At 36.3% G+C, this 23,033-nt stretch overlaps 1 protein-coding gene across 3 annotated transcripts in view; it reads right to left on the bottom strand.

Moving 5' to 3' along the window:
* The window catches only part of TRAPPC11 (trafficking protein particle complex subunit 11), a 39,040-nt gene that overhangs the window by 9,159 nt on the left and 6,848 nt on the right, over positions 1 to 23,033 (bottom strand). For all 3 annotated transcript variants that reach the window (XR_007773353.1, XM_050945315.1, XM_050945316.1), the window contains exons 7-25: positions 22,468 to 22,541; positions 20,909 to 21,005; positions 19,790 to 19,923; positions 18,766 to 18,913; positions 14,546 to 14,639; positions 12,576 to 12,655; positions 12,405 to 12,483; positions 12,260 to 12,314; positions 9,391 to 9,536; positions 8,108 to 8,169; positions 7,880 to 8,012; positions 6,875 to 7,005; positions 6,142 to 6,297; positions 5,445 to 5,632; positions 4,610 to 4,758; positions 3,082 to 3,203; positions 1,123 to 1,242; positions 785 to 850; positions 524 to 680 (exon numbers count right to left, since the gene is read on the bottom strand). Coding sequence is in view for 2 of the 3 variants with exons in the window: in XM_050945315.1 (XP_050801272.1) it covers positions 524 to 680; positions 785 to 850; positions 1,123 to 1,242; positions 3,082 to 3,203; positions 4,610 to 4,758; positions 5,445 to 5,632; positions 6,142 to 6,297; positions 6,875 to 7,005; positions 7,880 to 8,012; positions 8,108 to 8,169; positions 9,391 to 9,536; positions 12,260 to 12,314; positions 12,405 to 12,483; positions 12,576 to 12,655; positions 14,546 to 14,639; positions 18,766 to 18,913; positions 19,790 to 19,923; positions 20,909 to 21,005; positions 22,468 to 22,541 (2,191 nt within the window). In the remaining variant the exon portion in view is untranslated. The remainder of the gene's footprint in view (positions 1 to 523; positions 681 to 784; positions 851 to 1,122; positions 1,243 to 3,081; positions 3,204 to 4,609; positions 4,759 to 5,444; positions 5,633 to 6,141; positions 6,298 to 6,874; positions 7,006 to 7,879; positions 8,013 to 8,107; positions 8,170 to 9,390; positions 9,537 to 12,259; positions 12,315 to 12,404; positions 12,484 to 12,575; positions 12,656 to 14,545; positions 14,640 to 18,765; positions 18,914 to 19,789; positions 19,924 to 20,908; positions 21,006 to 22,467; positions 22,542 to 23,033) is intronic.

The following is a 23,033-nucleotide window of genomic DNA, read 5'->3' as shown; positions in this document are numbered from 1 at the left end:
AGCTGTACAAAACTTGAGGGTGGTTCCATATAGCAATACTCATCCTTGAAGAAACTGCTTTATATTTCCCATATTAATGTTACCTTTCAACAAATAAGATTTTTAGAAGATTAAGAAATTTCCAGCAATTTTAGAAACTCATAAAATTTTAGAATTTATATAGTAGTGAGAACTCAGTCACCACAACCACTTTCAGAAAGCTGTGCTAAGCAAAATGCTACCTAACTCACACTCTGTATTGGTCTTTATTCCAGTTCAGATCTGCCACTGTCTAAATTAGACCTTTCCATGCTTCTCCATGTCAAATAACTAGGAACAGCTGAACAGGGTACAAACTAAGTTTCACCTTTAATTTTTTTCCCCCTTTGTGAGTTCAGCTCAAAGTGCTAACATTACTTCAAATAATTTAGAGAAACTCCAAATGAATTTGTCAATAAGGTATTAAAATGTATTTCTTCCCAATTCCCACTCCATTCTCCTCAAAATATCTTATTTAAGAAGCAATAATAATCTAAATTCTCACCATTCTCCACATAAGATTCCAGTTGGTCTACTGGTATCATGGAAGCTGAAAGTTGTAGCTGGCTATTTATAATAGTCAGAGCCCAAGGTGAAGCACTCAGAATGTCTGTCATCAGTAAAAAGGGTATGTCTGCAAAGACTCTGTCTAAGTGTTCGAACTACCAAGAGAAGAGAAAGAATGCATCAATATTTTACTGGTCACATTTGTTTACTCAGATTTTCATGATTCTAAGATATGTCAATCAATTTTCAAAACACATACCTTTGAAGAAACAAATTTAACAGCAACATCAAAGGGAAATACAGTTTCTATAGTTACAGTTTCATCCTGCACGGAGGGGGAAAAGATTGTATTAAATTTCAAATCTAGATATTGACATCAGATTACAGGCAACTGAATTCATCATCACCGGCCCCAGCCCTCTCCAGAGCATCATCTGCTTTGGCCCTCGCCTGCAGGATGGGCAGACTGTGGGCACCATTGAAATTAGGCTCGTTCTTAAAATCACACACGAGTAATCCAAATCCCTTAATCATTCCATATATGAACTAACATGAAATGAAGAGTCATTCCAAACTGCTGAACTCAACAGATCATACCCTGTGACACTTGCAGATTATCTCTTTGTCCTCAACAGTAGTACTGATTAAATAGGAAACATAAACCAGAAACATCCTGGTACCAACTGTTCCACAACGAATGTATACTGCTTTTTCCAGCTGTAAAATATAAAGATAAAATTAGTTAAATAGTACTCAAAATGCAACCAGCAAGTCCAGAGCTGCCCTTTCACTCATTTAGTGTACCTCAGTTAACACAGACTAGGGGAACCATAATGGACAACAATTGCTTGTCTTCAGCACTGGCTACTGGCAGCATAAAGTGTGACACCAATACAAGAATAGCACAACTCCAGCCATTCCACTAGATATTCTCCTGCTATTTACACTAGTAGGCTGGAGCCATTACTAGGTGTCATTTGCCATAACAATGTTTAGCACATCTGGCATATAAATATCTTGCAGCGCTGGCTACAAAAGTGCCATGCAAATACCTGTTCTCACTTTCTAGAGACATTGTAAACAATAAGCAGGCAGCATTATCTCCTGCAAATGTCAACAAACTTGTTTGTCTGTGTGATTGGCTGAACAAGAAGTAGGACGTAGTGAACTTGTAGGCTCTGAAGTTTTACATTGTTTTGTTTTTGAGTAGAGTTATGTAACAAAAAAAATTCTACATTTGTAAGTTGCACTTTCACAACAAAGAGATTGCACTACAGTATTGTATGAGGTGAACTGGCTGAACAAAAAGTAGGACTGAGTGGACTTGCAGGCTCTTAAAATTTTCATTGTTTTATTTTTTTAATGCTGTTTTTTGGTACATAATTCTATATTTGTAAGTTCAACTTTCATGATAAAGAGACTGCACTACAGTACTTGTATTAGGTGAATTGAAAAATACTATTTCTTTTTTTTTTTAACAGTGCAAATACTTCTAATCAAAAATAAATAAAAAGTGGGCACTGTACACTTTGTATTCTGTGTTGTAATTGAAATCAATATATTTGAAAATGTCAAAAACATCCAAAAATATTTAAATAAATGACATGCTATTATTTGTTTAATCGCTCAATTAAATGCAATTAATTTTTTTTAACTGCTTGACAGTCCTAGTTTGAACCACATGAGTTTTACAGTATTGCTCTGTAGAGAAATGTAGGAAGACAATTACTCTTTGTAGCAGACATTAACTGCTGTCCATTTCATGAACCCAATCCTTCTCCCTTCCTACCATCACTTCCATAAAAAAAAATTAAAAGCCAGTATGTGTTACTCAACTCTGCATCCTTATAAGATTTAGCACTCAGGCTGTTAAATTATTAGTACAGCCTACAAAACTTCCAGTGTGCACTTACAGAAGATAGTGTGATTCTTTAATATTTGCCATCTCCTAAATGATATGTAGCACATCAAAGTCAACCCACAACCAGAAGAACTAGTGCATCCTGAATTCATTCTCTTCTTTCAAAGCAGTGAATGAAAATTGAGCATTTCTTTTATCCCTTTCCTTCTCTTTAGCTTTATATCACAATATGAAATCCCTCTAATGTCCACTCTGTGCCAACCACCTTGACAATTCTGAGAGACTCTTCAGCACGCTCAGGTACTTAAACTTAACACTAAGGCAGTAATAAAAAAATCTTCTGTCTGTCAAATACACAGTTGAGATAACTTTGTGTTAAAGGATTCACAGTCCAGATCAGCCTCCTTGAACTATATTTATGAGATCTCTTCACTCTTAGTATCACACATAGCCCTCAACCCCATTCCATCGAACTAGCCCATAGAACTAAAATGTAAGGAAGTCAAAGACTCATCCCTTGAATAAAACAACTACTACATTAGATAGAAGCCCAGATACTAGGCATCATCACATCTGAAACTAAATTCTGGTCCTTCTGATATCTGTATGAAAGTATTTTTACTAGCCAATGTTCATTTTCAGTTTAGCTATTAAACATTTTCCTAATTGGAGTGGGGGCAGTAATTAAAATTCACCTTTTCTCCTGGTTGTAAATCTCCTACAGGGATATCAGGAAGTAATGCAGGATAAGAATCATCACAGATTTCTGTTCCATTAAGGGTCACATGAGTTTTCTGAGTCAGATTGGCATCTTGCCCTAGAATACAAATATACTGTTTTTATACCCACATAATTATCCTGTTAATTTATCACCGTGGCAAGCGGGCACTATTTATGCATATTAAAGTACGCATCACAAAAAAACAATCAATCACCACTGCTACCAGACATATGCCTCAACCAAATGAGCAATAGCAAGACACAAAACTACAACATGAATGCATCACAGAATAATTTTTTTTTTGTGTGTACACAGATTGATGGCCTTTCAGCAACCTATGCCAATTGGTGAAGGGGCTTGGTGGGAAATGTACAATTCATAGTCATACGGGTCAAATTGTGAACAAGATATCCTTTATTTTGCAATACCATATTTTAAATGAACAAGGTCTTCCATACTTTAACACACTGAACATATGTAAGACCCAATTAGTAAAAATTCATGGGAATCTTGCTCAGTTATGGGTTGACTGGGTTTACAAAGACCATGACTTGTTATGAAAACATCTCAGAGGTCACAGCCTATCACATGTCATGGATGCCTTGTCACATGGAAAACAGTCTTTCCTATAACAGAAGTGTTAAATTTTGATAGTTCTTCTTAAATAATCAGCAAGCCCATAATGACCTTGTGTATAAAATGTTCGGACTCTGAGTAAGGGGGAACACATAGATATGGTGTCAGACACTCAATTATGAATCTGATCGAAAAACGTCAATGAAGTTGATCAGTGGGAAGGCTCTCATTTCTATGGCCTTTGGATTAGACTCTGCATGATCTTGTATTATAATATACAGACAAATGCATTTTAGCAGTTATCCATACAAAGCAAAGTGTATTTCTCAACGACTACTGTCATCAATAGGTATAACATCAAGAATTCAAAATCCAAACTAACAGCACGTAACTATGTGAAGCTACCTAGAATGTAACTTTTACCCTGTCCCATAATTTCAGATGGGACAAGATTGGTCCCATGTTGTCCAACAGAAAAATACAAGTGTATTTGAAACATTACTTTTAAATCTAATTCTGTAACTGAAACTTGCTAGCAGCTCAGCTAAAAAAAAAAACAAACCTACCATCTGTTTGTTGTCAAAAGTAACTTTACAGTATTGTTAGATCACGAGAAAATTCTCTTTTAAATCCCTCCTTAAAACCTGACTTTTTTGTTGATTCCCACAAAACACTACTGTCTAGTATTGGTTAAGCTGGCAATACCTGCGAATGAGACCTTTGTTACCACTCATTTGTTCATACACCTCTGTCTCCACTATTCTCCTATCCACCTCTTAACTCCCATCCTGTTTAGCTGTTGTTAATTGACCTATCATGATTTGTGTAAATCCTAGATTTAGACTGTGTGCTCTCTGTGTTAACTCTTTGTACCATCACTAGGACAAAAGGACCCCTTAAGATGCTACCATGACAGAAATAAATACCTGGTTTTAAACCTGCCGTGAGCTTCACATCTTTGGCAACTGTCTTCTCATGTGACTGGACTGTCACAATCAAACAATACATTTCATTAGTCAGGGCAGGAGGTTCATGCTGGAGTTGAACAGAAATATTTGGTACTCTAGAAATGATCCTTTAATGAAAAAAGGAAAAAACTGGTTAGTTACTCCACATTTCTTGGATGGCTCAATTTTTAGTCCATTTTAGTTAGGCTTAAAGTTGCCTATTGCTCAAATGAGAACGCCAGGGGAGATATATCCTGTTTCACTAGTCTCTGAAATGCCTGAAAATCAGTGGCACAGAACACTGGCACAGAGCCTATTAAAGAGTTGGGAGCTCACATTTCTGAAACCAGAGATACAGAATCCCACATTAAACAGCAAATGTTGTGAAAGTGAGGATTTAATTCTTCTGAAAATGTCCAGTTAGTAAATAGATTAAAAATTATTTCCTTGTATAGCATTTTCAGGCCTCCGCGTATTTATATACTGCTGTAAATAACTCTTCCTTGTTTGTTTTACCTGGAAAAAACAATTGGACAGGATGAATAAAAGGGGGCTAAAGCCTGTTTGGTCTATCTTTGGGCCATGACAAATGAGATACTGAGATCAACCTCTTCCGTAAGCTCTAGCTCTGTTCTTAAAAAAAGACGATTACTCACTAGGGGGTGGGCAGTAGGTAGTCGGAAAATAAATCCTTAAGAGCTACTTATTTTTGTTCAAAAATGTACGTTTTAGTTTTTATTTATTTTACAAAGCTCCAATACATATGGGAGATATTTTTGATATTCACCATTATGCATTTTAAACTTTTACTTACATAGTGTTTGCCTGAATAGTCAGGCTGTCCCAATGAACCTCATTATCTGGAAGTTTAGGTTGCCGTTTGAAGGAGCGAGCTGCCTGCAACGCTTCTTGAGATGAAGCAGCATCTCCTCCTCCTCCACGCCAATTCAGAATCACGCATCTGCCAGTTTCGGTGCCCAGGATTAAATCCACAGAGGTGATCTGAAACATGTTTATTCAAATACAACTTTTTTCCCCCCTCCTCCAGTCATTTTGCAGTACACACACACACACACACACACTTTACATACAACATACATACATACCCCTAAAACTGCTTGCAGCACAGGAGATTAAAATCTCAACACACTGGCTCTACAGTCCAGGCAGTTTCACTTAAGCAACTGTGGCAGTATGGGAATGCATGTGTGCAGACATATTTCTGTGTACACACACACACACACACACACACACACACACACACACACACACACACACACACACACACACACACACACTCCTTTAATATGAAGCTCTTGGTATTTTTCATTCCCTCCTGTCCTTTTTTCTACTCAGTTTTTTGAGGTGGGTGCCAATCTTGTAATGCTATTTACAAAACAAATTATATTTAAATACACACAATATGGTGACATTACTAACTAGTAAAGAACTGCAGTCAACCTTGCAATTTTGAGCTTGATGAGCCAAACCTGTGAATCTAGATAACTAACCTCAATCTTCTTTCCCACATCTTCACTTTTTGCAACAAATTTGAAAGTGAACTTTCTTGTTTTACCCGGGACTAGGCACACTGGTCCCTGGGATGAATATTCCAGAACGTCACTTTTCTGATATGCTTCTTCTACTACACAGTACTGATTATATTCCTATAGCAAGTAAGAAAAAGTAAGTTATCCTATTGCTGAGAATATATTATCTATATAATGAATGTTGACAATCTGTGTTACTGGACTAAAGTTGAAATCCTGTTAGAGCTCTCTGCTTGTCATACCAGTGAACAATTAATGTATTTAGGCAACTGATAGATACAAGTTTATATAGGATAAAAAGTTTCCTCTAACAAGTAGTCTCAATAGTACTGACTAATTGCACTTTGCAGTAATTAAAGTGCAATTATCCTAGTTAATGTAACATATAGAAAGTCTTATTTGTAATTCTAGATGATTTTAAATAGGTTTAATTTCAAAAGTGTTGTTTTATTAGTACCACAAGGAGACAAAAAGCTGTATTGTTGTCTCTACTAAATCAGTGATGTTTTTATTAAATCAGTATAGTCCTCAGTAGAAGACTGACAGAGAAGAAAACACTAACAGAAAAATAAAGGAAAAGTGTCCCTTTTTCAATAAACTGGAAAAGTATAATGAAGCTGCAAGGTTATAATAAGACCCATTATGAGAAATTAACCTTCCCCAACAGATGATCACACATATATAACATAGTTACCTGGTTATTGAAGCCGACACATAGTTTAGAAAACCTGATTGGATGAGGACAATCAGCTTTCAAGTAAATATCGAACTCAACAGGAACATCAACGTGAAAACTTGGAGCAAGAAACTTTGCTTTGCATTGCACTAAAATTTAAAACAAAAAAGGTCTTCGTTAAGTTGATAAGACTGTGAAGCTGGAAAACTGAACTCCACCATGAACTCCCACTTCCTGGGTATACCTTGTACATGACACATCTACAGAGATATCAGAGGGGTAGCCATGTTAGTCTGGATCTGTAAAAGCAGCAAAGAATCCTGTGGCACCTTATAGACTAACAGACGTTTTGGAGCATGAGCTTTCATGGGTGAATACCCACTTCGTCAGATGCATCTACACAGAACAATCTTTTAGTTCCATCTATTCATAAATATACCAAGGTTAAAATACTGCCTTCCTACATGAAGCTAGGTAATACTGGGGACCTACACAGGGCTTTGGGAGACACAAGGGGACAGAAGTTCAGCAGAACACTTTCACTGCAATTATGCAGCTGCTAATGCCTTCCCCATATTCCCTTGTATTTGTGGGGTTTAAGCTAGTACATATCCTTGTTTCCGTCCCTGGGGAGTTCTGTTTCAGAGGTACAGCATCCTCTCTCAGCAGAACTTTCTCTTTCTTCCATTGTATGTTAGGCCTTCACTGGGCCAGTTGCAGCTCAGAGGATTCTTCCTAAGACAGGGCTCTCAAACTGTTTTTGTACCAACTACATCCACATCGCATTTGGGAGAAGGAGAAAGGGAAAAAATGTAATTTCGATTTTCTCACCATCCTCCCACCCCAGTGATGTAGATAAAGAAGAAATGGATTTGTTGCCACAAGCTCTAAACGCTGGCAGTTAGAACATGTTTTGCATATTTATTCCTCCTCAGTGGCATTTACAGCAAATGAGTGCAATTTACAAACACCAAAGTATAATTTATCGGGACATAACTATGTTTTAAAATCTTTGCGACTTACCAAATGGTACAAAATCTTGAACTTCTATTGTAAAAATATTGCTGCCTGCTAGGGAAATGCGGTCAGTCCACAGCTTCTGTGAAGCTTTCACAGCAGAAGCATCACAATCAGGTTCTGGATCTGGGCTCTCATTCTATACCCAGATAGAAGGTTATAAAATAAAGATTTAATCTGATATTGAAAAATCTTTTGAACACATTTCAAGCAAGCTAAATTCTACTTACTTACCATAAGAACTTTAATCAGGTTCTTTTCTATCCGAGACTTCTGGTCCTCTTTTAAAGTGGATGCTAATGAACAGAATTAAGGAAAGCAAACTACAAAACCAGGAGAATCCCAATCTTTCATCATTAAGAGAAAGTTAGTCCCTGAACTAAGACACCGAAAGCATTCATCTTCAAAAATCTACCACTTCCATGCAACACTTTCCTGAGAACTTTGGTATTTCCAAATACAAATTCCATTACTTAATATTTTCTATCCATTTTGTCTTTCCTCTTATTCTCACCTCAGCCAATAGGAAGACACTGAATTGTGGCAAAATAAACTTCTGTTTCCAAACTCTGGTACATGAAGTATTTTATAGCTTACAAGGAGGAAAAACTCCAAAGAGAATAACGTAATAATCTATGAAGGGAGCAATTTCCTCTCCAAGTATTGCCAATGGTCTCATGTAGTTTCTGCTTATAAGTACAAGCAGAATGCTTTGTAGTAGTGGAAGCAACAGGCTCTGATAAGACTGAAAATGGCAGCTGAGAAGAGATATAAAACAAGTGTATTGACAGCAGAAGGACATTGTCCCTTGAAGCACAGGAAAAGATAGGGTAACAGTTAATGAGATCAAGTTAATATGAATCCAAGAGACTAAAACTACACATCAAGTTTGGATTATTCCAGTGTAGCTACCATGCACTAGTTGGCTAGGAGTTAAAAAGTAACATTTATATATTTGGTCATCGATACCTTTTATTTAAATATTAAAGCTCTCACTTACCCCTCCTGGAGGAGGTTGTGCTGGCTTGCTTTTGTGTGGTCGGAGTGAGCCAAGTAAGTAGTCTTAGCTAGGCTATCACAAAGGGAGTAAGCCTCTGTCTATGGTTATGTTTTACTAAGTTTATTTTCAACTGGTTAACATCTTTGTAATATTGCATTCGATGCACTATTCTAGTTATGCAGTTTTTGGCCTCATTTTAAGAATATCATATGCATTTCATCTTCTCTAACCCCAATTCACTCTTAAACTTTACAGTGTGCTCCAGTTCACTCCTAAACTTGACAGTGCCTTAAACTGAAGAGCAAGATGTTCAAGTTCTATGTTAGAAATATGGGACCAAAATCAGCTGTGGCATAAGATGGTTCAACTCCAAAGTCAATGGAATTGCACCCCTTACACTGGCATGCATTTGATCTAATGTAAGGTATGTGATTGGCACAATGATTTGTGCCAAGGTTGAAGACTCAAAATTACCATAACAACTAGTAGGCATGAGATACGCTTCTTTAAAGGATACCTCTACCCAACAGCTCTAGAGAGTAAGTAATGTAATCTTTTAAGTGTGCCATGAGGTAAGAACATTTGAGAGCTGTGGTCAATATGGAAGTAAGGAGAGTCCACCATCCTTCACTACGGTATTCACACATGACATAATCCAACAGCCTGGAAGAGGAAAAAAAGTGGAACAAGTGTATAATTAAGTAAAGTTATGGGTTATGTACTTGATATCCTTATATTGTGAACAATACTGAAGCCAACTCAAACCCACCTTCGTCTCCAAAACTCCACCCCCCTGAAAAAGCTTAATCAATTACAGATTTACCAATAGAGACTCAGACAAAGCTTTCCCCCCACCTCCTTTTTTTTATTATTATTATTTATAGCTGATCAAGAACCTTCTGTAAAATAGATGCATCATCTCCATTGGACAGTGAGCACTATTTTAAAAAAAAGGATGTTCATTTCACTGTATTTAACTTTGTATAGACACAAAATGGTAAATATTCTGTTAAATGTAATACCTGCAGTTAGTATTGTTTTGGTTTTTTAAATGGCACTTCCTGCACAAACTTAAACCAACAGAGAAATATGTATGTGTCTTGCTAGAATGAAGCACACACTTCAAACAAGAGATTCTCCAATCTCAGTTATCAGGAAGGAAACCAACCAACAGTAAAAGTTCTCAGATTGCCTTCCTTAACATTCAGTACAGAATTAAAAACAGCAGCTGGAAAGAAATTAATTGTACCAATATAACTTGTAAAAACTTTCTTGTGTAGACAAGGCCTTCCAGAAAATTGTTTCCAGCCAAGCAGCAGCAGCAGCAGCAAAGATAGGACAAACTCACTCCCACCCAACCCACTCTCTCTTGGAAGATCACATTCTGTTGTATTGACAACTTTAACTGGGAGTATTAAAATGTTTAACATTAAGTAGCACAGGCATTAATCCCTTGCACTTAGAAACAAAATTAAGAAGCTGAATGCACAACACTGATTTCATACAAGATTAAAAGTTAAATTTATAACTTTAGTACACCCAGAACTTCTAAACTTCCAACAGCTTTTGTGTTTCCTGGATTTTAAATTGTTACCTGTGTAACCTTAAACATTGCACTAACAGGTTTTATTTTTAATGAATAAAAAACTGCGTATTTTACTTTAATATTAAATAGTAGGGCTGTCGATTAATTGCAGTTAACTCACATGATTAACCTCAAAAAAATTAATCACGAATTAATCGCACTGTTAAACATTATACTAATTGAAATTAAATATTTTAGATGTTTTTCTACATTTTCAAATATATTGATTTCTATTACAACACAGAATACAAAGTGTACAGTACTCACTTTATTTTTATTACAAATATTTGCACTGTAAAAAACAAAAGAAACAGTATTTTTCAATTCACCTCATACAAGTACTGTTGTGCACTTACAAATGTAGATTTTTTGTTACATAACTGCACTCAAAAACAAAACAACGTAAAACTTCAGAGCCTACTTCTTGTTCAGCCAATAACTAAGAAAAACAAGTTTGTTTACATTTACATGAGACCATGCTGCTCGCTTATTATTTACAATGTCACTAGAAAGTGAGAACAGGCATTTGTATGGCACTTTTGTAGCCGGCACTGCAAGGTATTTACATGCCGGATATGCTAAACATTTGTATGCTCCTTCATGCTTCCACTACCATTCCAGAGTACGTGCTTCCATGCTGATGACACTCATCTTAAAAGAGCAACACTCAGATGCTAAAACTACAGAATCGGAACCGCCAAAAAAGAAAAATCAACTTTCTGCTGGTGGGATTTGACTCAGATGATGGAAATGAACATGCATTAGTCTGCTCTGCTTTGGATCATTATCAAGCAGAACCCACGATCAGGATGGATGCATGTCCTCTGGAATGGTGTTGAAGCATGAGGGTATATACGAATCTTCAGCGCATACGGCCCTGAAATATCAGTGCCATGCAAACACTTGTTTTCACATTCAGTTGACACTGTAAAGAAAAAAGCAGGCAGCATTATCTTCTGCAAATTGTAACCAAACTTGTTTGAGTAATTGGCTGAAGTAGGAGTGACTGGACTTCTAGGCTCTAAAGTTTTAAATTTTATTTTTGAACGCAGGTTTTTTTGTACATAACTCTACATTTATAAGTTGATAAAGAGGAGATTGCACATTAATACTTGTATTAGGTGAACTGAAGGATACTATTTATTTTGTTTTTTACAGTGCAAATATTTGTAATCAAAAATAATAAAGTGAGCACTGTATACTTTGTATTCTGTGTTGTAACAGAAATCAATATATTTGAAAATGTAGAAAACATCCAAAAATATTTAAATAAATGGTCTATTATTGTTTAAATAGCGTGATTAATTGCGATTAATGTTTTTAATCGCTTGACAGCCCTATTAAATAGCTATAACTACCTTCCCTAATTATTTAATTAAGTATAGACAAAACATTTTGAAAATTTTCTTTTAAGCTTTAGATTTAACTTTTTTTTTTTCTTATGTCTTGAATGCTAAAGAATCTGAAAGGAGTATGAGTAATTAAATTCGCTTTGCAACTATCACACAGTATATTCCAAGTTTTAGGCTGCTCTATTTGTCCCACTGGGTAATCTTTTATTTGTGGACCATTGGCTGAGAATTACTCTCTCTTTCAGGGGTAACTTCTGAAGTGGACCATACAATGGGTAAGTAAGCGGGAATTAGTAATCTCAAATTCACTCCCAGAACTCCATGGGCATCACATCAAGGTAACTGAAGTCTCTTAAATGAATTTCCAACACCATCTCACAATTGATAAGGTCTATGTTCCAGATGAGAAAAATAATGCACTAAAGGAATCATTCATAAATAACACTTACTTCAGAGCTTTGGTGTAATCTTTAGCATAATAATATTCTTCGCCCATCTGAACCACTGAAAAGAACAAAAAGACATGTCTACAATGCAATACTTAAAATATTGTTGCAAAGATTTTCAAAGATTTGTTTGGTAATTGATACTTACTTAAGTGACTCTTCATCCTTGGACATTTGTATTTCTTGAACTGTGCTACAGCATTACTCAGCAATGTGATTATTAGCTCCTAACAGACAAATTAGCAGTAGTGATATAGCAATATTTATACTTCAAAAAAGTGTTAGAAAGATACAGATATTACTTCTGAGATAAACTTACAGAGTGAGGAACATTTTTCTCTTTTAGTTGCAGGGCTAGAATTCCCACCTTCTCTTTTTCTGGATCAGAAAGATCAAAGCCTGCAAATGATAATGAAAAGTCCATTGAATTGTCCAGTCCCAAAAGGAATTACCGTTTTTTCACAACAACAAGATAAGTGTACATAAAGCGAGTTCTAACTCAGGCATATTTAGATTCTTCACATTGCCATCTCTTAGGAGAAAGAATGTTTAAGTTTATAGAACAGAGAATGCAGCAGAGTTCTCCAAAGATAATTTTGGAACAAATGTTCTTTCAAACCAGCACTTTATTAATAATTTAAAAGTGAACTTAGATGTTTTAAAAAACAGACTTTTCAAAGATGCCTAGATCATTGGCTAGAATACTAACATTTTACAAATATATAAGACAAATTATTTGCTGGCTTCTAAGTAATGACCTCACAGTTGTGTTTCTCTACCAATAGTTGACAACATCTACACTTAAAGCAATGTAAGGAATGCTGCTCCCTGTTTATTTTATGCATTTATGAGGCTGTCAACTGTTGCGGGAAGACAGAACCCTGAATGCACATTTTAGTAAGAAACAAAGTTTTATTCACTTTAAACTCCACTGATATTTATAATTTTGATTCAAGACTCAATATTTTAAAATCACACAGTTAACCACCCAATTATATTCTCAAAATGATATCACTGTATTATTACTGATAACACCAGAAGGAGTCTGTTTTAAGGACATAAAAAGTTGCTATGCCTAAAGGTGCATCCAGGTGATCAATAACAGAAAAATGTTGAATTCGACAGTGTGAGCAGTTCAAAAGTGCATAAACTCAATGTTCCACGGATGGTGAAAATATACTATATAGGCTTCCCAACTTTACAGCTAGTGATTCAGCTTTTCCCTTTAAATCTATTTTGATACCTGAAAAGGTGTTGCTGGAAGTGGCAGTTCTTGTCTGCCACAATGAGGTGCTATTTACAATAGGATGGGTTTTTGCAGGCCTGATTTGTTTACCTTAAGGCCTCCTCATGACACTCTGGCCCCTCTGTCTTTCTTGTGCCTCTCTCTCTGCCCCCAGTTTTTGGTTCTTACTCTCTTGTCTATCTTCTTATTGATTCTTACTTTTAGTCCAAGAGCATTTCTGTGGATATTATATGGGGACTTCACTCTCTCACATCTAGCTAGGACCATTATACTTGCCACGGTTTTAGAAAAGACATTAACAACAAAACAAAAAAAACAAAACAAACAACATCAACACACATGCATAACCACAACCAGGAGAATAAAATGATCCGTAGAACTATCACTATTTTGTGTACCACTTATTTTATATTACACCAGTAACTAGTTTAAATACCTCTCTAGTTAGGTAAAAGATATATTCATCTACATAAAAGGAGAAAACTTACAGAAATAAGATTCTAGATGTACACTTTCCTGAATTACAGTTCAGATTTACACTGCCAAGTAAAAGGACAAATTAAGGACTTAGTCCTGTAATTGGTTCTGCAGGGCAGACCACTGCATCTATTCAGTCTCAGGGCTGGTCCACACTACGGGGGGGGGAAAATCGATCTTAGATACGCAACTTCAGCTACATGAATAACGTAGCTGAAGTCGAATATCTAAGATCGGATTACTCACCCGTCCACACTGCGCGGGGATCGATGTTCACGGCTCTCCCTGTCGATTCCGGAACTCCGTTGGGGTAGATGGAGTTCCGGAATCGATATAAGCGCGCTTGGGGAATCGATATATCGCATCTAGATTAGACGCGATATATCGATCCCCGAGCAATCGATTTTAACCCGCCGATACGGCGGGTAGTCTGGACGTGGCCTCACTGAAGTCAGGTGGCTGTAAAGAGGTGCAGGGAATCTGTCAATCCAGAGCTAATTACAGGATCAGGACCTCAATCCCTTTGCCTGACCTCTGTAGGAATTAAAAACAGAAAAATTATTTACTTAGTATTCCCTGACGCCATGATCTCTGTCCATAAAAGTCAAGCACTCCAGTTTGAGTTTCCAGTGGATCCGGATTGGGATAGCTGACAGAAGACTGTAAATTCAGCAAATATAGCCTTTTAAAAGGGTTCATATTTCAAAGATCAGTGTTGAAGTAAATAAGCAAAAACATACACATTTAAAGAGCAAAAAAAGAGGAATATCAAGTTCTTAATGTATTTAACTTTTTCAACCATTTGTGTAAATTACTACTTACTAGGAAACCAGATAAGCAATTGAAAAAAGTGTAATACTGGCATATACAATTGAAATGGTCATAGGAATTTTTAAAGTAAGGGTAGGGGAAAGCTGACAGGTACGGAGTAGCACATAGTTTGAACAGAGACATCCCTCTGGGAGGATTTATTAAAGGGGTTTCTCTATATCCTAGCAAACAGAAGATGATAGAAGTTGATCAAGTATAAGTAGAAACTAAAGAGAAATAGTCAAATGAAAAAAAGGTTTCAGAGGGGTAGCTGTATTAGTCTGTAGCAGCAAAAACAACAAAAGCTTATGCCCAAATAAATTTGTTGGTCTCTAAGATGCCACAAGGACTCCTTGTTGTTTTTTCAAATGAAAAAGTCCCATTCAATTACATCACATGAAGGCAGACATTTATTTAAGTGGTTGTATTCAAATGCTAGAAGGCTAAATACTATGATGTGTGAACTTGAGAGGCTGGTATTAAATGAGGATACTGATATAGTAGGCATCACAGAAACTTGGTACAACAATGATAATCAATAGACTATAGTAATACCACGGTGCAAAATACATAGAAATGACAGAGTAGATCGTGCTGGTAGGGGAGCGGCACTATATATGAAAGTAAGTATAGAGAGTCAAATATAGCAAAAATCTTAAATGACAAGCTATCATAGAATCTCTCTGGATAGAAATTCCATGCTTGAATAATGAGTGTAGCAGTAGGAATATATTACTGACCGCAGTAAAGTGGCTCAGAGACAGGCTACAAAAACAGAGAAAACCCAATAATAATGGAGGATTTCAACTACCCCCGTAATAACTGGCTACATGTCACCTCAGGATGGGATGCAGAGATAAAATTTCTAGACATGATTAATGACTGCTTCTTGGAGCAGCTAGTTCTGGAGCCCACAAGGAGAGAGGCAATTCTTGATTTAGTCCTAAATCGCGCACAGGATCTGGACGAAGAGGTGAATATAGCTGAAGCATTAAGTAATAGGAACCATAATGTAATTAAATTTAATATCCTTGTAGAGAGAAAAATACTAGAGAAAGTCCTTTTTCAATGCTACTGTGGAGGGAATGACACAAAAACGAGAAAGCTAGTTAAACAGAAATTAAAAGGAACAGTCACAAGAGTGAAATGAAATGCCTGCAGCATGTAAACTATTTAAAACATCATAATAGAGGCTCAAACTAAATGTATATTCCAAATTAAAAAAAAGCAGTAATGATCAAAACCAAGAAAATGCCATTTTGGCTAATCAGAGTGAAAGATGGTTAGAGGCAAAAAGGCATCTTTATAAATAGGAAGTCAAATCCCACTGAGGAAAACAGAAGCATAAACTCTCGCAAGTCAACCATAAAAGTATAATTAGGCGGGCCACAACAAGAATTTGAAGAGCAACACGTAAAAGACAAAAACTAACAGCAATTTTTTTTCAGTACATCAAAAGCAGGAAAGCTGCCAAACAAGCAGTGGACAAATCAAATGCTAAAAGGAGCACTCAAGGAAGACAAGGCAGTTGCAGAAAAGCTAAATTAATTATTTGCATTGATCTTCACTGCAAAGAATGTGAAGGAAATTCCTGCAGCAGTGCCATTCTTTTTAGGTGATAAATCTAAGGAACTGCCTCAGATTGAGGTATAAATAGAGAAGGTTTTGGAACAAATTCATAATTTAAACAGTAATAAGTCACCCGAAGCAGATGGTAGTCACCCAGGAGTTCTGAAGGAACTCAGATATGAACTTGCAGAACTATTAACTGTGGTATGAAACCTATTGCTTAAATCAGCTTCTGAGCCAGATGATAGGAGAATAGCTAATGTCATGCCAATTTTTTAAAAAGGCTCCAGAGGCAATCTTGACAATTACAGGCCAGTAAGCCTAACTTCAGTAACGCGCAAACTGGTTGAAACCATAGTGAAGGGCAGAATTACCAAACACACAGGTGGACACAATACACTGGAGAAGAGTCAACACTGCTTTTGTAAAGGGAAACTATGCCTCACCAATCTATTAGAATTCTCTGAGGGTGTCATCAAGCATGTGGCCAAAGGTGATCTAGCTGATATAGCGTACTGGACTTTCAGAAAGTCTTTGACAAGGTTCCTCATGAAAGGATCTTAAGCAAACTAAGCAGTCATGGGATAAAAGGGAACGTCCTCTTATGGATCAGTAACGGTTAAAAAGGTAGGAAACAAGGGGTAGGAATAAATGGTCAGTTTTCGCAATGAAGAGAGGTAAATAACAGGGTGTTGCAAGGATCTGTACTGGAATCAGTCCTGTTCAATATATTCGTAAATGATCTGGAAAAAGGGGTGAGCAATGAGGGGCAAAGATGGCAGATAAACAAAATTACTCAAGACAGTTAAGTCCAAAGCTGACTGTGAAGAGTTACAAAAGGATCTCACAAAACTGGGCGGCTGGGCAACAAAATGGTAGATACAATTCAATGTTGGTATATGCAAAGAAATGCATATTGAAAAACATTGTCCCAGCTATACATATAAATGAATGGGGTCTAAATTAGCTATTACCACTCAAGAGAGATCTTGGAGTCATTGTGGATAGTACTCCGAAAACATCTGCTCAATGTGCAGTGGCCGTCAAAATAGCTAACAGATTGGTAGTAACCACTAGAAAAGGGATAGATAATAAGACAGAAAATATAATAATGCCACTATATAAATCCATGGTACACCCACACTTTGAATGCTGCATGCAGTTCTCGTCACTCCATCTCAAAAAAGATATATTAGAATTGGAAAAAGGTACAGAGAATGGCAACCAAAAATGATAACTGGTATGGAACACCTTTTAGATGAGGAGAGATTAAGATGTCTGGAACAGTTTAATTTAGAAAAGAGATGATTAAGGGAGAGATATGACAGCATAAAACCATGAATGGTGTGGAGAAAGTGAATAAGGAAGTGTAATTTACCCCTTCTCATAATACAAGAACAAGGGGTCACTCAATGACATTAATAGGCAGCAGGTTTAAAACAAACAAAGAAGTACTTCTTCACACAATACACTGTCAACCTGTGGGGGATGTTGCTGGGGATGTTGTGAAGGTGAAAAGTATAAATGGGTTCAAAAAAGAATTAGATAAATTCATGGAGAATAGGTCTATCAATGGCTATTAGCCAATATGGTCAGGGATGCAATCACATGCTCTGGGAGTACCTAAGCCTCTGACTGCCAGAAGCTGGGATTAGAGAAGATAGGCTAGAATTGTCCTGTTGTGTTCATTCCCTCTGAAGCATTTGCCACTAGCCACTGTCAGAAGACAGGATACTGGGCTAGATGCACCATTGGCTGTACTAGGTCAGACCATTCTTACATTCTCAATTCAGTCTAACACCACAGCCTATTTACTTTCATTTGTTTTTAGCATAACTTGTAATTGGTGTAAACTAATTACTTTTCCTTTTAAAGTCTGCACAATTATAGGCAGCTTTGTTTATTTTTTTTTTTAAACGGTTCCTAACAGGGTTATGCAGCAGTAACAGGTTAAGTAGCATCAGTAGGAATTCAGCATATTTTAAATGATTGACACGTCAGTGTGAAAGTATAGTTTGCTATAATTATACATAAATGTTCATAGCGGAATACAAATTGGCTCCTTTTTCAGACTTTTTCTGCCAGATAAGTGCTGAATAATTTAGAAACATTTAGAAAAATATTTTACATAAAATCTGCTGCATAACTAAAAATTGGTTGGTTGGTTGTTTTTTTGTTTTGTTTTGTTTTGTTTTTTTTTTTTTTACAGTTGAGGTCGTTTGGGATAAAGTGATGATTAATTTATTCACTAATAGTCAATCCTTCCAAATACTGTACTAGGTATTGCTGCTCCTAGGTTGCTAATAAAGGCATATTACTGGATTTAGCTTCATCTATACTAGACTGAAGCTTTAATAAATATTTAGAACAAAAAGTTAGCTGATTGGCAAAACAGTTTGCAACTTACGTCATGGTTACAGAGTACGATGGCTAGTTGCTTCCGTTCCTGCGCATAGTATGCTGCCTGCTGGTAATAAAAACCTGGATTCTGAGTCTGAATTGCTGTCAAGCCTAGTTTAATAGCCTCATCAAACAAGTCTCCAAAGGCCTGAAATCTTTAAAAACAACAACAACAACTTTTTTTTACCTGAATATTTACTATAAAATGAAAGATTAAGCTTTAACTGTATGATATATGTGGCTATGGTTAAGTACAATACACAGTGGATTTGAACTAAAGTGTCATTGTAAATTAAATTAAAGTTCATCCAAGACTTTCATAGGTTTTTGAACCTCAATGACCCATTCCCCACAATTGCATTCATATGGGTGCAGAAATGCCAGGGTCAGGGCCCAGCTATTTTGAAATAATTGTACTGTTTTGTAAAATCAGTAGGGTTTTAATTTCTATATGCATTCAGTGCTCATGACTGATGCTGACTGACATCCCTGGAGACTGAAGCCCTCCCTTTACATGCAGAACAATAAGACTAGGCAATGACAATGAAAGCTTCCTAACTCCTCCCCACTAACTTGAGGCAATCCCAATAAGTAGAACTCTCCTGCCCGCTCCCTCAGAGGACAGCAATCTTTACAGCTATGGCCTGCTGTCTTCTGTATGTTTAAAACACAGTATAATGTTATGATAATGTCTTTGTGAGGTTGGCATACATTATGAAGTTTTAAATTCCTACTGAAGCCAGTTAGACAAAGCTTCTAAAAACCGTAAAATCAGATTCTATATCTCACAGTACGTAATACATGCTGAGTCCCACCACTTATGAATTACTGTCAATTATTAATGCAAAGCACACTGACACAGGACAATTAAACTAATAAATGCCTAAGTATATTATATCTTTTAATATCTATTGCAACTCTTTCACGAAGAAAAACTCAGAATTTCACTGCTTCTCTAGACATAAAACAATTAACTTTGTGAAATGCTTATACATGAGCTACAATGGAAGTATTACTTAGCAAAAACATACTGTTTAGACATCCAGGCAGCATGCTCAAAAGCCAGCTCTGCACTGCCTATTTTTTTCTTGCACAAGTCAATATGCTTCCTGAACTGAGCAATTGCATCCAATGGGGTGTTATGCTGAAAACAGAGGCGACAAATCTATAGAAATCAAAATAAAAGACTTTAAAATCTTTATCAACAGTCTAATCAAAGTTCAAATTTCTAAAAGTAAATCTAACATTAGAAATGTAGTAGGTAAATAAGATCCCAAACAATTTAAAAAATGAAGGTCGGATACAACACCTGATAGCATTTTATCTGAAGCAAGCACGGTTCCGTGCCACACATCCACATGGCCCTCCATATAAATTATGGCAAGAACCGAATGATTAGTCCTCCCCAGAAAATAAACAAACAAGCACAGATCAAACTCACCTCAGAAGAGAGTGACCACCACACACTCCCAGATCCAGCATGGAATTGCTGAGCTACTTGGGAGAGGAGGGATGGACAGCGCCAGATATCCTTTGGAGGCAGTGATCTTCCCCACAAAGACTATGAAGTCTGCAGTAATCCAAACCTTGTGGATATTTCTTTTCAAGGGCCTGGTTGAGGACCAGCTCCAGTAATGTTTTTTTTAAATTGGTAGGCAGGAAGACACTTTGCTGACCCAAGGTCCCCTAAAACTGGTTCTTCCAAAGGAAGAGCCATCCTTTCTTCAGGATTACTATTCCTTCTCCACCTTTTAAAATGGGGGATCATTAATCCAAAGGCTACATGAACTTGTTTCTGTAAAGTGCTGTTTATTCCCACTGACTTCAATGGGAATTGAGGAGGTGCTAAGCTGTTCATGGGATTGAGCCCCATGTAAGCTCTAACTCTTCAAAGAGGAAACACAATTCTAAACACCTGAGCCCAACTTCTACTGAGGAGGTATTTTCTCCTTGGAATTTGAAGTAACCTCCACAAGCTGGAATTTAGGGGGACTGCAGCCAGGTAGTACTTTAGAGCTAGATAATGCTCTAAAAGCAATAATATTAGGAGAGGCATTTTTAAAATTAAATCTTTACAGATTTTGAGTCCTTCAGATACCATCATATTTTAAAATTTACAGGTTTGCTAAAGATTACAACAAATTTGTTACCTTGTAGTTTATAAATCCTGCCATGGTCTTGATTTCCAACATGTTCGTTTCATGCGCCCTCAATTCATGTACAAGATTATATGCAGTTCTGTAATTTCTAAACATGAATGTTTAGAAGTTAGGTGGGTTGGCATATGAAACAAAACAAACTATTCAAAAAGAAAGAATCCGCATTCAATGAAAATATTTTTTTCTGGTGAAAAGCTCTTTGATAACAGTAACACATACAACTGACTCTGCATTCACAACATCTTCAAGCAAACTTTCTATTTCTATTAATTGGTCAAGGCAAAACTTTTCCTGCCTTTTTCCAATCAGCAGTTTAGGAGCTATTTAAAAAGAAAAGAAACAAAAACAAACCCAAACCTTGTGCTTTTTTGCTTCATTAATCTCTACCAACAGGCAGACTGAACACAAACTGCAATAGTCAAAAGAACACTACGATTACACGTTCCCAAAAGAACATTAAAAACATTTCTGAAATACTAGTAAATCTTCAGATATGATAAATAGTAGCACATATTCAGGGATGTAGCACAGGAGTCGGAAATTGACTTTTTTTTTTGTTAAGCAACAAAATAGTAAGTTAGAATATTCTGAAGTTTGGATTTAGTTACAGCTTTTGGTTTCAGAGATACATCTAAAAATATCCAAAAGTGAAATTCAGAAATTTTCGCAGAAAGTAGCCATGGAATGCTTTTCTTTAGCAAGATATGCGAAGTGATACCACCTGAGGGTCAGCTCTAAGCATGCAACTGACTATGACGTCTATCCAACAAAAGCAATTAAGCACACACTCAACTTTAAACATGAATAGTTCACCAGTTGACTGGTTTGTTATCTTTTTTTATTAGAAAGATTTTGACAAATAATGATAGTAAAGGTTGGGAGCTTACCTTTCCTATATTCCATTCACCTTAATAGAAATGTGACCTTTAAAGCCCAATTGAGACCATTTAAATGACATTAAAGAATAGGCAAATACATGCCTCTCCAAATTTTCATTAAATAAAGTAACAAATAAACAAAGAATTAGATGCAGAAATAATTTCAAGGCCACATTAAGGTTGCACAGCTGCACATCATTACGGAAATTCAACAGTTAAGGCTCCAAGAGCAATTGTGGGGGGGAAAGGAGGCAGCGTGTGCGTGGATACGCGTGTAGAGTATTTTCTATGCCCTTTGTCTTAAAGGTAGAGTTTAATTCATTTCTATTTAGGTCTTAATGTACTCCATAAGAAATACAGGATCCATAAAACATCAGTTAGTGTTGAAGTTAGAACCTTAACCTTTGTACTTCTAAAAGTTATTTTATATCAATGTAAATTTAGAGACGTATTTGAAGTATGAAGTTGAACACAAACTCAAGAAAATTCTTTGTGCCAACATTTACTCTGAACAAAACAGACGAACAAAACACATAATTCATTCCAGTGTAAAATGAGCTCAAAATATTGATTGCTTGATTTGTTACAACTGCCCAAATATAAAATTTAAGTTTTACATTTCACTAACCCTGAAGTAAGAGAAGTCACTGAGAAAAAAGAAAGCTTACTTACTTTAAAGCATTCTGTGTATCTTGTTTCAGCTCACTGAAGAATGCTATTTTGAACTGATGTCTCACAAATAAAAGCTGCAAAATACAACCAATATTTTAATGGTACCAATAATCTAAATGGATTGCAAACATTTACAAAATTGGAATATATTTTAATACTCAGAGAAATCACAGATAACTTAGTTGCAAGTATGCAGAATATAAGGAAGTGTATAGATATCACAGAAAACAATGATGAGTAGTTGTTTAATAACATGACACCGAGCTCTTTTGCTGAACCCAATTTATTGCTCCCACTCCAAAAGAAAGGGAGACAGCCTTGTACTGTCCATTGGTGACCCTGAATAGACACCTTAAGGATACATCTCATGGCTCTAAAGGCAATCTTTCCATGTTTTCCAAAATAGAGGATAGTTGGTGGTTGCAACACAAATTCTTATGTCAAAACCAGTATTTGTGAATTGAAAAGAAACAAATGAGAATCAAGTTAAGCCCAGAAGTCTGTGGTAAGTGCCCTCTATAGCCTGAGCTAGAACACTGCACAGAAAAAACATAAAACTTCCATAT

This window comes from Gopherus flavomarginatus, chromosome 3 (genome assembly GCF_025201925.1).
Source record: "Gopherus flavomarginatus isolate rGopFla2 chromosome 3, rGopFla2.mat.asm, whole genome shotgun sequence".
NCBI classification, from domain to species: domain Eukaryota; kingdom Metazoa; phylum Chordata; order Testudines; family Testudinidae; genus Gopherus; species Gopherus flavomarginatus.
This window is presented reverse-complemented; position numbering and strand designations above follow the sequence as displayed.